Here is a 17,348-nt window from a genome sequence, read left to right on the forward strand (position 1 = left end):
CCCCTCTAAGGGTTGGACAAGGGATTCTTATAGCCTTGATTTACAAATTCAAATACAAACACACACTATACAAGTGTCGGTCATGCCACCACCATGAAAGGCCACCTAGACACCACACACTCTAGGTTGGTCATACATAATTATCCAATATCCCTATAATCTCGTGCTAGAAAGCATGAGAATACCTATCTCCCACTCACGATGGCTATGGCTGGTACAACCATCTCCCTACTCCCTCAATGCACACCCTCATGACTCCTTGATGGAGGGGTAGGTTACTCATCCAGGTCAGCCCATTATCTAGGGTCATGACTAGAATGCACAAACATGGTTAGTTACAATAGGTTCTTAGGTCCACTCACCCACTCACATACGTGTTGTTGCACTCACACAACGTTATAGCCATTACAAAGACCATGCGTGGGTTTTATGTAATGGTCATAGTCCACACTAGCCAGATATATCACTCACCTCTTGTACATGGTCTTTATCCATGTCCTGTCAGGTTAAGAGCCATTTTTCATGCCAACCCAGCCATGCTTGGGTTAGCCATAGCTATCATCCCACATTGTATTGCTCAAGGTCTTATACCAATAATCTTTAGTCATCAACCATCTATGGTACAACATACCAATGTCTTATGATAAAGGGAGGGAGGTATTCACCCCTCATATGGTATTATCGACCTAAAAAATTGGATCGTCACGAGTGATAGCTGGTTTTGCCTAGGCTGCACATATGTCAGATGATGCATCAACGGGTTTTCCTTTACCACACCCTTGACCACCGAGGCACCACTCAATTTACCCGCATGAGGCTTAGGGGAAGGGGTCTAACAAGCCTACCCCACCTAAACTCTGACATCCTTGTTAGATGTTTGACCTTCACCGGGTTCCCATAAACCGTGACTTCAGCCAATGCCCATGCTGCCCTGGATCAAGCCTCGTGCTTAACACATTTCACACTTTGTTAGTCCACTATTGCCACCTCGTTTGAGGAGGTCCAATGCTGCCACCAGATCTTTCACTTATGCTCACATGATTAGGTCATTGTATTGCCACCATGTGTCTAGGTGTATGGCCAAATCTGCTGTTGCCACCATGACCCATGCCGCCACCCATAGCCTCATGACGATGGCCTTGCACCAGCCTAACAGCAAGTCGACCAATACCCACGATACTCACGTGGATTTTAAGATCTCCTCTTCTTTGCCCTACAAAGGCCTGGTTGATGGCTTGTTACTTCACACCTCCCACTAGTTGAAGATGTTTCTCCCATTGTTGAGTCAAAGAACTCCTCCCATTGACCCACTTTCACCACTCGAGTCATCACATGACTCCTCAGATAAAAAAAGCTAGGGCTAGAGAGTAACCTCAGGTTTTCTAGGTTATTGGGGCTAATTATGCTTATAAGAACCTTAAACATGGGTCGTAAGAGAGCTGGTGGCGAGTAAGGATAGGGAAGGAGCTTTTGAAACTGAGGGGAGACTCAAAATTATTGTGCCTCTCCTCTTGAACTGGACCTCAAGGGCTTATTCGTAGAGCAATATTGCTGATTTTGTGACCATAAAATCATCAAAATCTTATAACAAACACTATAAAAAGCTTCTGAAATAAATTTGATATGCTTTTGCCTACCACACAGTATGTGTTGTGCAAGGCACATATTCTGCCATAACTTTACAGACTGCAACTCTTTGTTGTGCTTTAATTGATGATATCAGTGTACCAGGATTGGGCCGAATCCACTCGGTCTCGGCCTCACCCTAAAGGCGAGGCGAATTTCTCCCGAGTATGTTGTGTACCCATTACTAATCAATGTTGCCCTTATGAAGGGGCGTGCGACTAAGTCAACCAATACATCATACATTATTTGACATTAAATATTAAAAAATGGCAGGTTATTATACATATTATTGTTGTTGTCGTCGTTATAGTTATAATTATAATTACTATTGTTATTATGATCATCATCATCTCGGACCGAACTCGGCCTAAGGTCCAAGTACTTGATTTTTGGTGATATTTTGGCGATATCGTCGTAAGGGAATGTTGAAATCTAGCGATTCTTCTATGGGATGTGTCCCCACCCACATACATAGTATATATGACCCTTGGTCTCAACCCTCAAATCCTAGTAGATGGCTGAGATGGCTTGAGTCACAATGTCACAAGCTAGCACTTAAATGTTAGATCTTGATCAAACGGCTCATAGTGTTTTATTTTATTTTTTATTCTACTAATAATTTTGAAGCAAAATTTGGGGCATCCATAGATCTAACAAGGGCACACATGATAAAAATATTAAAAATATTTTCGGTGATAAAAAATTACCAGAATACACCTAAAAATTGAGGGGGCATTTTGGTCATCTATTTTTATAAAAATATTTTTTTTTCCATGTTCACCCTAATTATCTGATGAGATGCTCAAAATTTCATCAAAAAATATTTTGTAGAAAAAAAAATAAAACAGTGTTTGATGTGACATTATGGTATGAACAATCATAGTTGTTCGATTCTGATCAAACGGCTAAGAAGTGAGGTCGCATATAACTTATATGTTGTTGGGATCGCATACAAACGTTTCCCTCTTGTGTTGTTGGAAAATTAATTACATTCTCTTCCATTTTCCGGTAAATCAAAAAATTCAGATAAAAATTACCTTCCCAATTCAGACAAAAATTCTTCCACTCTAGATAAGGGAGCCAGTTCTAAAGCCCCATTGCAGTCGAATAAACCTGAATCCTTATATTTTTGGCGTTCTTTATCATCAAGATAAAACTTCTAGATCTTCCAAAAGGCTCGAGTAACTTTAGGCAACCAAAAATGCATATTGTGGAACACATTGTGTTGGGCACAATACAAGTGGGGCACCCCATGGGTCATATTTATCTAAGAGGGACAATTTGGAAATTTGCAACCTGACCACTATTTCAGCCATTTTCCAGTAGTGATTCAAGTGTTTTTGTCGACTTGAAGGCCTTCAGAATGCTCCACTATTTGATATGCAATTTGACGTAATTTGAACATGTTTTGAAAAAGTAGAGCTAAGTTTCAACCATATCGGTTTAATTATTCGGAATAAGATTCTATGTATTATTTCAAGGGTATATCACTCCTCACGGTGGGGCAAATCATCCACCCCTGATCTCGACCTGAGCGGTTGGAACGGTGATCTAGATCGTTCTTGAATCATATGGATTAGTCATCTAGAAAGAAACTAAAAAACAAATGAAATAAAATAAAAATTAGAATTAAAATAAAGGTTTTATAGGGTGGGGATTTGGGGGGGGGGGTCTCAAAGAAAAAAGAAAAAAAAAGGGGTTCTACAGGACCTGTACCATTTCATAACTAGTTCGGTCCCGCATCCAAATTGGCAACCCAGATTAGAAATCGACAGGTTTTAAAATACTGAGTCTACTCCTTAGAATGAGTTTATCATGATAATGGGGCTAAAATTGAGACCACAAGGCATTATGTGTTGTGCATGGCGCAAAGTGGACTTTTAATAATCCTATGGTATTTGGCCTATCTAATCATGTACCCCAATGAGTGATTCTTGAGCCATTTGAAAGCGCATGGGATTTGTCATGATCTAGAAAAACAAAATTGGTACATTCTGGAGGTGTGCGACTATTCGGACTCTTAAAGCCATTTGAAAGCGCATGGATTTGTCATGATCTAGAAAAATCCATATGGCCTCATTCTGGATGTGCGCAAGTATTTGGACTCTTTTAAGTGTTGCTCTCAAAACTTTTGAGGTGTTAACAGTAGTATTTAAGCAGTTAGTGAAGGTGTGGGATAAAAATTGGTTGACGATAACTAAGATAAGGTGTTTCCTATGTTTTAGCTGAGCTATGAGTGTTGGATGTGTGGCCATAAAAGGCCTTATAAGTACTTGTAAATGTATTATATAATAGAGCATGAATTTACTAGGGGTATGATCCTATATGGACCATATTAAGTAAACGATGTTTGCTGATATTAGACTGTGTTTAATGTGCTAAGTCAGTCTAGTTGGAGAAAACTTATGTAACCTAGGCATAGAAAAACAAACCGATAAGGGTTAGATGGGTCATCCCTTGATGAGGTCGGAGTATACCTGGAAGAGTGAGCTGAGAGACTGTGTGAACCTTGTGTATAATGGAGGCCTTCAGAGACAAGACAAAAGCATCACCCACATATCATCACATGGCATGCACATTGACAGCCGCTTTCGGGAAAGTAAACTACCTTTTTGGGTGAAGCGTGTGCATGTGCGAGAGATAACCTCGGCGCACCATCGAGCAATGGATTGCGTCAGGTCAGGATGACCTTGGTGTCTTCTCAAAGGAGAAGCTGAAATCCATAGATTTGAACTACGTCCCCTTGCCCATTGGCTAGAATTTGGTAACCCACTAATGATCCCTTACATGGATTATGGGTCATGGACAATAATGAGTCGGTCTACGAAAACATGTGTGGCTTGTAATCCACAGCTGGAAGTGGAGTGCCCCAGTGCACATTTTTTCCTTGACCATATGGATCATTTTTGTATCATAGTATTTAATTTTATTTATTTTAATAATGTATGATTTTTAGAATTGTTATTTGAATTTTTCTAAATCTCTGGATATTTTATTTATCAAATTTGGATTTATAAAAACATAGATATTGATCTTATATCGATTTAATATTCAAATATAATTTTATAAATTTCTAAAAATTATTTTATTCCAATATTGCATGGGAGGCTCAATAGGACTAGCGGGCCCACCATTGTAAATTAGGTGGGGCCCATTATGTGCAACAATGGATGGCACGCCCCACCTAGGATACTTTCTATTTTATATGGTCAAGCTCGAAAGCTTGAGGGATAATAAAGTGTTGTTTTAAGGAAGCTTAATCCTTGAGGAAATTTTGAATGAAATTATAGTATGCATGAGAAGGCTTGAGCATAAAATAAGAAAGGATAATATTATCATATTTTAATTTCTTATTTAAATTAATTGATGGAAAAATAGTTTAGGAAGTGGGGGATAATGGTTCTAGCATCTTCCATAAGATGTTGATGGCCCATTTTTAAAATGGATAGCTCATATCTCTCACCTTACAATTCACCCAAGATCGATTGTGCATATTCAATCTCACACAAGTGGCAAACCCTAAAAAACCCTAAAATTATTCAAGCACTATAATGGGTTGTACCCTACCTAAATCTCTTCAAGCGCAACTTTCTATCTCTCTCATAACTCTCATAGGAGGCATGCCCCACTCTAGCTAAATCTCTCTCTCTCCCATCTTAGAAAGTTTCTCTCTCTCCCTCTAGTTAGCCAAAAAGGCATGCCCCACTCTAGCCAAATCTCTCTTTCTCCCATCCTAGAAAGTTTCTCTCTCTCCCCCTCAAGTTAGCTAAAAGGGTACGCCCCACTCTCTCATCTTTGGGATTGCTCTCACTCCCACATTGTCAAAAAACCTAAGGGGTTTAGGCTATAGAGAGTTGTCATCTCTCAAACTAGGTTATTAAAAGGGGTTCACTTAAGGTTTGAGTTTATGCTCTAAGGGATTCATGTTCCATTGATATGCCTTGTCCAAAACTTACTTTCCCTGTTGAAATTGAAGGTTGACCATTAGATTTGCATCATCGAAGGTGGTGACTCGGTATCGGATGTAAGAAGCCCGGTTGAGGTAATTTTCGGCGCCCTTTTTTGTTTAATGTTTATTTACTTATTGTCTTCTTTATTCCCAAGAATCGGTTGTGCTTTTTTTCGTTAATGAAAAGTGAAGTTTTGAATAGTTTCAAGTTATTGAGATCTTATTGTATTCTTTTATTTTATTTTATTTGTAATTATTATATTATAAACAGACTACTTGTGAGTGATCTAGGCCGTGAAGAAAAGAAAAAAAATTGAAAAAGAAGAAAAAAATTAATTATATACTCCAGCTTGATCACACGAGTCTTTTCAATGAAGGTACTAGAAATATAAATGGTTTGTATAAGCTGTCAACCTTGTATTGTTGAAGTAACGCGCACCTCGAAAACCTATTAGATAATCTTGTTTTAATGATGAAAAGCCCTGAAATTTATCATCTAAACCTCGAGATGTATAGATATAATTAAAAAAAAAGATTACAAGCCTCAACCTCGTGACGTACGGATATCATAAAAAAAAAAAAAAATTACAAGCCATGAAAATAGTGCAGCCTGAAACGCATTATCTACACCATCCATTTTTCAAAACCTTTAATTATTTATAGATCTGCTCTATTTGTATCATTAATCGGTTCTTAATGGAAAATGAAATTTTGTTACTCATCTTGAATCGCATGACTTTCTTAATCATAGTCATGATTCTTCTTCACAAAGCTTTATCAACGGATTCGAGCAATTTGTGCATGTTTGCAAAACAAATTCAACAAAATATAAACATGAAATCCTTGACTCAAAAGAAGATGTTTCACACTCTCATTTACATGCTTGGAAGACACTCTTCTTTGGGATCAAGGAGGGAGATGAGTCTCTTATTTAATTAATTTATTCCTTCTCAATTTACCGTATTGTACATTAATTTTGAAAACTTATAACCATGAGTATTCTCTTACCGAGTCTTTGATAGAACCGAACCACGAAACAAGATCAACGTTATCAACCAGTAGTGATAAGACTCGAACGATAATGATGATGATGATAACCATGAATCTTCTCGTTAAATTATATATTAGTATGAAGAGATTGTTTACAAAGAGATCATTTATGTTTTCTACATTGAAGTCGTAATCATTCTCACTTATTAGAAGTCAAATTGATGGCTTGGGTTGAGTTATGAAATCCAAAATTTTTCTTCCTTTTTTTTAAAAACTTTATATCTATTCAATTACGCTTTTACAACCACTCATTAAGGAATAAGAATCATCGTGATCTTAGTGTACAAAAGATAAATGATCTAAACAATCCCTAGTATCAAAGCATCTTCCTCACATTACTTTCTGGTGTGTATGGTGAAAGTTGACCTTCCTAGTGCCAGTGGTGCACAAGATTGGAGGCTACACACATTGGTAGCACTAGGGTAGGAAAACAGCACTGGTGGCCTAAAGGGAGGCAGGGGTGGTCCTGGGGCCTCTGGGTTCATGTATCCTACTACCTCTTCCATAGAAGGCCTGGTCTTTGGGTCCTCCATGGTGCACATGAGCCCAATCTCTAGAGCCCTCTGAGCTTGCTCTGAGTTGTACACACTGAGCCTTTTATCCACAGCTTCTTCCACCCTCTTATCCTCATGCAACCCCCAAACCCACTCCAAAAGCCCCCCCTTTCCTTGTTTCCTCACACACCTTCTCCCCACCACCATCTCCAGAACCACGATCCCGAACCCAAACATGTCGTACTTGTCTGTAGCCTGATCCGTGTATCCCATTTCCGGGGGAACAAGGGCCTGCTGATTTTTCACGCTGGAGGCGAAATACCAAAGCCCGAAGTCCCCGACAACACCTCTGAAAGTGAGATCGAGGAGGATGTTACTGGTCTTGACACTCTTGTGCACTAATTTTTTTTGGTGCAGGAAGGCCAGGGCTTCTGCTACATCTATCAATAGCTTGTAGCGTCGGGTCCATGGGAGGACCCCAGGTGCGAAGAGCCACTTGTCAAGGCTGCCATTGGGCATGTAGTCATAGATAAGCATGAGTTCCTGTTGCTTCGCCCCGCTGCTACCACAGGACCACCCTCGCATGGGAACGATCTTCGGGTGCCGAATTCGACTCAGGGCAGCTATTTCCTTCAAGATCTTGCGTCGGTCCACCCCAGGATGCAGACACTGCGGCGAAAGCCGCTTGATGGCAACATTGCAGCCGGTCTGCAGCGTTCCCCTGTAGAAGGCCCCGCGACAGCCTTGGCCAAGGAACTCCACCTCACTGAAGCACCTCGTGGCGACCGATACCTCTGCAAGAGTGAACCTCCGAGATTTGTTTGGCGGCCTTGGACGCTGCGTCTTGGGCGGCGCCACTTCTTGTTCCTTAGAGGAGAATTTTCCATTGCAGCAGAGGTTGAGGAGGGCAATCAGGCAAAGGAAAACCACTGCTACAAATATTAAGAAGGCATCTGGGGCCCTCTTCTTCACCAAAGGCGCACGGTAACCTTCCACAAAGATCTTATTCTCACAGGACTCATCTGAGGGGAGCCTCAAATGGGCCGGGCTTACTGAGGAGAAGTTCCAGGATATGATGTTGTGGACCTGAGACAAGTTCCCAGTTGAAGCAGAGAACCCCACAAACATGTACTCCCTTAGGAAGGGGGTGAGGTCTAGGGGCGCGGAGTAAAGGGGTCGCATGGTGCCCTCACGACCCAAATGCAGGTCGATCCACTTGCGTCCGCCATCGTAGTTTATCCCGGCCCTCACCACGGAGCCGTCGCTGATGGTGACACCTGCAAGTGCCGCGTCTATGGTGGTGCTAGAAACAATGCTGCCCAGGTTGATGCCGACATGGTTATCGTTAGGGTCCCCGAACTCTTCATTCTTGTATGTGTCGAACTCCACGGCGAAGGCCTTGTAGTCCTCGTCACAGGCGTCATTGAGCATACCGAGCCACTTCCCTGGCCGACCCACTGTCACCTCGTCCGGAACGATGATGAAGGTGAGGCCGCTCGCCCCTCGGTCCTCTGCGCCAGGATTTTGTATCTGGAAGGAGAACGTGGTGTTGAAGGAGGCCGGGGTGCCCGTGTAGGGATCGAGGAGGCGAATCGGCGACGAGCAGATAGCTCGGCCAGCTTGGCGTGCGAGATCAGACTTCGCGTCCGGAATCTGAATGATCCCATGGTTTTCTTCAATCTTGGCGCTCCCCAGTAGCTTTATTTCACCATGATGGAGCATGAAATTGGGGAAGCAAAGGTTCTTCGAGATATCAGTGGCCGGACCGGAGGGCTTGGCGCAAGAGCCCACCATGAACATCAAACTGAGGATGATCCATGAGAGGGAACCCATTAGGCTCATATTCATGGAACCCATTTCGAGCCCCAAGTGAAAAAAGGGCTTCAAGTTTTGTTTATAAGCTAAGTTATCAATGGAGCCGAATTTGAAGTCTGGTTTTAATGGATTGTGGAGCCAAAGGTGAGAATGCGTTTTGTGGCGTAGGTGGAGAACCAAGTCGTCTTCTTTCCCTATGATGGTGCCACCACAACTTTGCCTTCTTTGTCCTTAGCTTCATAGTGGCACAAGCAAACAAAACTGAGGTGAAAGAGCGTCAAGCAGGGGTGGCAAGGGGCCTTGACCTCAGCCCGGCCATTGTTCCCATAGGGCCAGGCGTAAAAATTTAATGAAAAAATAGAAGAAAAAAATTAGTATTGGCCCTAGACCGTCCCTTCGGGCTAGGGATGGCAATGGACCCGAACCCAACCAGAGCCCGTTGGGTATATCAAACACTGGTAGAGGTATGAGTCCAGAATTTGGACTCGGCGAGTAGGATCCAGGTCCAAAACTTGAACCCGAACACCATTCGGGTTTGGGTTCGAGTCCACCTGGACCAGACCCGCACCCACAAACCGTTGGAAAATATTTTACTTCAAACCCTATTCATTTGGGTGTATGAAAGATCATATATATAGTAAGAACTTGTAGTCATTTTTAGCTATTAAACGACGAATCAAATAACTTAAAATCTAATGGCTAGTGATTGTGATTTTGTTATCAATAATACGGGTATATGTTTGTAAAAAAAAAAAAGAAAAAACCAAAAAAAGCTCATAGTGAGGGTGGCGATGGACCCGACGGGGTAGACCTGAGAACCAACGGGTATGGGTATTGGTACAACTTTTAGACCTAATGGATCGGGTTTGGGTCCAAAACATGGACCCGAATACTATTCGACTCTGGGTTTAGGTCCAGCCGTACCGGACCCATCACCACCCCTACTCGGGCTACAATTTTTGACCCAAGCCCTACCTTTTTTAAGGCCGGGCTCAGCCACCATGGCCGGCCCTAGCATTGAAGTCGAGACACGTATAGGAATTTTCTTTCTTTTTTTTAACTTTTTTTCTTTCAAGGGCCAGGCTCTTTCCATGAGTCCAGTTCAGGTCCCATACAATCTTGCATTATTGCCTTTCTCTCGCTCTACATGATGACAAGAGGGGGAATTCAGTCCCCATCAGTGTCATGGTACGTTAGCAGCTTGGCGAAACACTAGATGTTAGGATAAGACATGGATGAAATGGTGGTCGGCTAGGATCTTTCTAAATTTCAGGCACTTTTTCTTAGAAGAGTTTTTTTTTTTTTTTTGTAATTTAATGGGAAAAACAAGCCCCTGCACCTTTCTGAATTAGTTAGTATTAGTAGTTTTTAAAGCTATCAATTGCCAAAGAAGGCACAAGACCGGGTATGGAAATCATGCAACTAAGGTATGGGTGTGTTATCACGACCTCACCCCTTTTCCCTTTGGACCCTTTTCCCCTTGGACCAAGGTTTGACTGTAAGAGAATGCTAGCTCATTCTACTTCCCTAAGCAACTGCAACTGTCCACTACCACATCTATGGCTCTTTTTCTGGTTTGGATCCCGCTCCATTAAGAGAAAAGTTTGTAAAGCCCATGGCCCTATTCAATGATATATTATAGTGCGCAAGGATACTATGCTCCTGCTACTCCGTTCGTCATATCATCTATATGAGAAGAGTTTTTCAATGTGAAATTTGGTAACTACTTTAGAATCACTAGATGATTATTGAGGTTAAACTATGGGTTAAAGACGTTATATCTCCAAAATTTGGAATCCTAAAAGGTGGGGTTTCACCGAGGGAGTAAATAGAACTAATCCTTGGGTGGAGTTTACCCGAGGGAGTAAAGGGAGAGTATACTCTCGATATAGTATAATATCTTTTGACTTTTTTAACAGGAAAACAGTAAAAGTCTTTCCAAATAGATCATATGACTGAGGTAAAAGATGTTTTCGATGCCCAAATAAAATTCCGTTTTTATTCCATGCCCAAGTAACAATGGTTTTCCAACTTTCACAAAAGAGCTTTATAGAAAAAATACTTGATAAGTTTGGTATGAACCAGGCAAAGTCGATGAAGACTTCATTAGCTCCTCATTTCAAGTTGTCTTCCAAACAAAGTCCAATGACCATGGATGAGAAAGAGAATATAGCTAAAATGTCATATGCACGTATTGTAGGAAGCCTAATATTTGCCATGATGAATACTAGGCCGGACATTGCATATTCAATTGGTGTCTTGAGTCGTTTTATGGCAAATCCCGAAAAAGTTCATTGGGAAGGTACAAAATGGGTGCCTCGTTATATGATAGATACAAGTGATTATGCCATGACATTTAACAAAGGCTTGGAGCACATTCAAGGCTATGTTGATGCAAATTATTGCCGGTGACCTCGATAGAGGAAGATCAACTACCGGCTATATTTTCAAGTTAAAAAATGGACCGGTAAGTTGGATGTCTAAGCTTCAATCAACAGTGGCATTGTCCACCACCGAGACGGAATACATAGTAGTAATGAAAGCAAATAAAGAAGCAGTTAGGCTTCAAGGCGTTATGAAAAAATTGGGTATCAAGTCTATGCCCAGGAGAATTTTGTGATAATATGAATGCCAATAATTTGGTTAAGAATCCCGCTTATTATAAGAGGACAAAACACATATTACTCTAATGCCATTATGTTCGACAAGTTGTTGAAGATGGTTTGGTTCGATTGGTAAAATTGGAACTAAAGAAAATGTGGTTGATATGCTCACGAAGACGGTTCTGGTAGAGAAGTTTGAATAGAACCTAACTTCTTTAAACCTCATGAAGAAGTAAAAAAGATGATTATCCGCAAGGCAAGTAGGTAATTTGCTATCAAGGTGGAGATTGTTGAATGGTGTTAGAAAATCACCTAGTATGTATTTGTTTTTTTCCTTTTGTTTGGGAGCTTTTTGTGTCACTAAATTAAGTGACTTATATAAAAGTAAAAAAAAACGACTTTTGGTGGCATGATTCTTTCTTTTGGGGTTTACTCTTCTCTCTCTCTAAAAAAGGGTTAGGGCTCTTTTTTATTATGTTAGAAGGGAAAGAGGTAAAGAATAATTTCTTATCCAATTTTAATGGGAAAATTGTATGAGTGTGTATTGCTCATGTCCTTAGATCATCCGAAGTGAAACACAGGGTAGCTTTTGGACAATTTCTGAAAGACAAACTTATGTGATCTTTTATTGGGAATAATATATATATATATATATATATATATATATATATATATATATATATATATATATATATATATATATATATATAATTTATTTACCTATTTTGTTTTAGTAAAAGATCACTTACAAGTGATCTTATTACAATAGTATGTACTTCAAAATAAAATCAACGAAACAACAAAAACCAAGATCTTGAAATAGGAAAGAGAATAAAAGGTGGGGTGTGCCACTCAAAGGAGGCATTCATGGACCCCACCATCTAAAAATATGGTGGGCCCATGTGCACAATGGGCCCTAATGAAATTTTATTTTATATAAAAATAATTTTAGAATAATTATTTGAATAATTAAACCATTGTAAATTCAATATCTTTAATTTTACAAATCCAAATTTCATAAATAAAATATCCAGACGTTCATAAAAATTCAAATAATAATTCTAAAATAATTTTTATCATAAAAAAAATAATTAAATCAATTTAATGGAAAATAGATCCATATGGCTTAGGAATTAAATCAACAATCATGGGGCACTCCACCTTCAACTGTGGACTATAAACCACATTTGCTTTATCGAACCGACCTAGTGTTTCCCATGACCCACAATCCAAGCAGGGGTTTATTAGCGGATCACCAAAGTCTGGCCGATGAGCCAAGGGGTTGCAATCCCAGTCTGTGGATGTCAAGTCCTCTCATAGAGACGAGTCAATGTCACCTAGACCTGATGCGACCATAGCTCCTATGATGCATAAGGGTATCTCTCGCACATGCATACGTTTCACCCTGAAAGGTAGTTTACTTTTCCAAAACGGTCTATCGATATACATGTTGTGTGATGCTACATTGATGAGGCTTTGGCTCCCATCCCTGAAAGCCACCATCACACATAATGGTCGCACAGTCTCTCGGCTCACTCATATGGGCATACTCCGACTTCATCAAAGGGTGACCCATTAGAACCCTATCGGTTGATATTCTATGCCCATGTAACATGGGTTTTTTCCAACCGACTGGTCTAGACCGTCAAAGCACAGTTTAATATCTCAAATAATGTTTGCATAGTATGGACCATGAGGGACCACACTCCCATTGAATTTGTGATCCACTATATCAAATGTTTCATTATAATCACTCATAAGGCCTTTAATAGCCACACAAACCCAACAATTACAAGAAGTTATTATGGTGATGGATTTCACTGGTTTTTTCCATTGAGGTAATATTATATCATCTGGTAAATTTCTCTTTTGATAGTAGAATTACTTGTCAGCTTGCTCGTGGATGTAGCCCTACGGGGTGAACCATGTTAATGGTTTGGCTTTCTTTTTATTTCCTCTCATAATTATATTTCTATCTTTAATTTATTTTTTAAAATTATTATACACGATCCGTTGACCTTATTATTAGATTATCGATTTTACCTGTTCAGTTTTGAATGTGAGATATTCGGTAATTAGTTAAATTGAAGTTTCGAGCATTCGAACTTCCAATACCTTGCCTAACCAATGCCATAAAGTGCCATGGGAGAAAATCACTTCTCTCCCCAAACATCCATGATTGGTGATGAACCCTCATAAACTTGTCTCAAGTTAAGGTGACCGGTGACGAAGTTTGAGGCCGATCAACACTATTTTTAAAAGGCAAAAGTTTATATAAGGATGCAACCTTATAATTGAGAACTACGGATGCACCTATTCAGAAAATATAGTTTTAATGTTGAAAAATCCTTTGACTGATCATCTTGACATCGAGATGTATGACCATGAAAAATAAAAAGATTTTAAGTCTCAGAAATAGTACATTTTACAACATATTATCTACACCGTCCATTTTCAAGATTTTCATATGTTTATAGATCTACTTGATTTTAACCATTTTTTAAATTTAAAATTTTATAATTAGATATAAAAATAGATTTTGAGATAATTCTAATAACATTTTACATCAAAATTATATAATATGATAAAATTTGAAGATGCACCTTACGTCTACAACTACGAATGCATCCGTTTGCCAACTGCACCTTTCTAAAAAATTTAAATTTTATAATTAGGATTGAACTTGAAAAACCATCTTAAAGTTGATCTCTTCCAACAAGGCAACGTATACAAACCTCACCAAAATATAATTACCATGCAAAGGGATCACAAATAAAAAATTTGATCTGTTGAACTACCACGGCATTATAGTTACTATCATCAATTCATAGAGTTTTGTGTTAGTTTGAACTACTTGAACTAAGTATTAAGATTCCCTTTATTATAGAAGGTCTGCAATTTGATCAGATTCAAAAAAGTTCGTAGTAAAATAAAATTTTAAAAACAATACCCTATTAAACCTCGGGATTGTGGACAAAGAGACCATTCATCTTTTATACATAGAGGTCACAATCATTTTCGCATATTATATGTCAAATTGGATGGCTTAGAGTGTGTCACTAAGTTCGAATTTTTTTTTGAAATTTGTGTCAAGTCAATGAGACTCTTACAACCACCCATTTTAAAATTGAAGGAACAAGAATGATTATGATAGGGCGGCAAGCCTCTTATAATGAGTAAAGCCTCATCTCATAACTCAACAAAAATTGCAATTTAAGCATTAAAAAAACTTTACATGGATCATCTCCACTTGGACATTGTGGTTGTGAAAAAAATTCGAATTTCAAACTCCAAAAATATTATATATTGTAACAAATTATCTAAACCTGCAATTTTACCTTAAAAATAAATGTTCATAGATCCGTAAGACCTGTATCATTTTTTAAATTTCAAATTTTATTTTTCATCCAAAAATAAATGGTTTCTTTATAGATAATCCTATTGAAATAATGTTTTAAACCAATTTCTCCGTTCAAATGATATTTACGGATGACTTTACCATTAAATTGATATTCACCGTACACGGGATAGCTCTAAGACATTTGCACATGACAAATCAGCAAATTAAAAAAAAAAAAAAGGTGCACAAAATAAAAGTTTGTATATAATGACACTATTATTGACGTAAGATGCACACCTTAAAATTCAATAAGATGCAGCTCAAAACTGCTACAGATTTGGAGGTTATTTTCAACCCCAATCGAGTCAAGTTACAAATAAAAAAAAAAATAGAAAAAATTTAGAAAAAATATCTTAATAGACCTTAATTTCGTATATGATTTTCTAGTAGAACCACATTTAAAATGTATCTAGATTTCCTAGTAGACCCACATTTAAAATGTATCTCGCGGCATTAAATTTTTTTTGAAATTCTTTCTACTAATCCCCTAGACACATTAATTATATATTTTCATCCCAAACAAATTCGAAAATGACCCGGGCCACATATCTCTCTCACTATCCTCTTTTGCCTCACCATCACTCAGTCTCTTTTTTTGGTTATCTGATTCGTCAATTCTCAACCTCTTACTGAGGTCCTTCGAAGAACTGCAGAGTTGGTCATCAACGCAATTTTTTTGCACCCATGAAGCAAACCAATCCACAGACTAAGGCGGCAACTCCTGGTTGAGAATTGGGTTTTACCCTCGCTACCTCCAGTTGCCTTCTTCTTTATTGAGTCTACAGATATCTCAGATAGGCAATCCTCCTCGATTGCGAATTTGGGGAAGTTGCGCTGAGCCGAAAGACCAGTGAATTTCAGCAGAGCAAAAAAGCAAACTCCCATGGTTTCCAAGGCACAGGTACTAGACATATTCAAGAAGGAAGCTCCCTCAACTTCCCAAAGATGATAAATTATCTATGATTTCTAAACGATTGCCGAAGTCTTTTTTTTTTTTTTTTAACATTGTGAAAGATGTACATGTATTATGCTATACAAATTCGTCAATAGTGACTGTACAAGTCGAATCTAGACCCGATGGGCCATCGAATGAGCTTTTGCCATGAAAATTGGTTTGCATCATTATTCAATTAGCATGACATCCTTATATGATTTCTCTCTTGAATGTACGAGTGCTTAGGGTGTTCTCAAAATACAAGACATATTTGTGGAAGAGAAAATGAGAGCTCAAACAATATCTATACCCCAGATGAATCTAACAAGCCATGGAAGACTGGCCCGTTCTCTCTACCTACATCCCCTATCCCATCCAACCAGCAACAAGCCTCTCCTCTCTTCTACGGTTCTACCTTCCAAAAACATCATAGAGGTTTAGGGCAGAGGGAGTGAGAAAGAGAGAGTCAGAGCCTTTTGGCTGCTGGATTTAAGGAGAGGGATAGAGAGGGGTTTGGGGGAAGAGAGAGAGGGCAGGAGAGAGAGGGAGGTGTAGGGAAAGAGGGCATGGGAGAGAGGACGAGACGGGTTTGAAGTAAGAGAGGGAATATGAGAGAGAGTGACGCTGAGGAAAAAATAACCTAGAGAGAGGGAAAAGTAAAAAGCAAGGGTGAAAAAGATAGTGTCGTTTTGAAATTTGTTTGGGATGTAAATATTGTATAGAATGCGATTCATTGGTCCAAGGGGTTAATAGAAAGATTTCTTAAAAGTTGTTGCTGCTAGATATATTTTAAATTTATGGGCCTCTTGAGAATCTTACATCAAATTAGGGTGCATGAAGATATTTTTTCAAAAAATTTATACAAGGTTGACACTGCAAATAAATAATTTAGATGCACCTTTAAAATTATTTGAAAACGGTTACATTGACTTTAAAAAAACATCCAATTGATGATCCCATCAGCATGATGTATAGGTATGAAGGAAAAAAAAGGAGAAAAAAAAATTCAAGTCCTAAAAATAGTCAGACTTATATTTTTAAAGTTTTCATGCGTTTATAATTGTGCTAGAACTATCTAGAAATTTACAACGTTATAATTAGATATATAAATAAATTCTACCTTTATCTTAAAAATTTCCTACACTAAAATCACATCGAATTTGGAGGTACACCCAACTTTGATGGTTTTTATACAAACCAGCATTCGATTGAGTGACTCAGGGCAAATACTTGACCTAAGCCCAAACCGGAAAATCCGAGCAATTGAGCCTGAGTTGGACCGAGTACTGATCAAGCTAAAACCATGTTTAAAACCTTAAAAGAATAAAAAAAATTCAAAAATAAGAAATATATATTAAACATAAAATCAAACAAAAGTTATATTAAAAAAGTAATACTATATTTTGAAAAAATCAATGTGCGACTGAGGATATTTTTAAAATAATAAAAAATAAATACTCATGACCAAAAAAAATTC

The 17,348-nt window shown here is 38.7% G+C and overlaps 1 protein-coding gene across 1 annotated transcript; it reads right to left on the minus strand.

Moving 5' to 3' along the window:
* Nucleotides 1-6,816: 6,816 nt before the first annotated feature.
* On the minus strand, nucleotides 6,817-8,986 carry LOC18431825 (L-type lectin-domain containing receptor kinase VIII.2). The gene has a single exon (XM_006841940.4). It carries the CDS (start codon nucleotides 8,974-8,976, stop codon nucleotides 6,961-6,963), a length of 2,016 nt encoding a protein of 671 aa, XP_006842003.2. The 5' UTR covers nucleotides 8,977-8,986; the 3' UTR covers nucleotides 6,817-6,960.
* Between the last annotated feature and the right edge of the window lie 8,362 nt (nucleotides 8,987-17,348).

Source organism: Amborella trichopoda, chromosome 12 (genome assembly GCF_054954075.1).
Source record: "Amborella trichopoda isolate Santa Cruz 75 chromosome 12, AtrichopodaSantaCruz75HAP2 v2.0, whole genome shotgun sequence".
Lineage (NCBI taxonomy): Eukaryota > Viridiplantae > Streptophyta > Magnoliopsida > Amborellales > Amborellaceae > Amborella > Amborella trichopoda.

What these genes read in the sequence shown, in the direction of transcription:
- LOC18431825 (XM_006841940.4), bottom strand. Translation starts at nt 8,976, where the DNA reads ATGGGTTCCATGAATATGAGCCTAATGGGTTCCCTCTCATGGATCATC.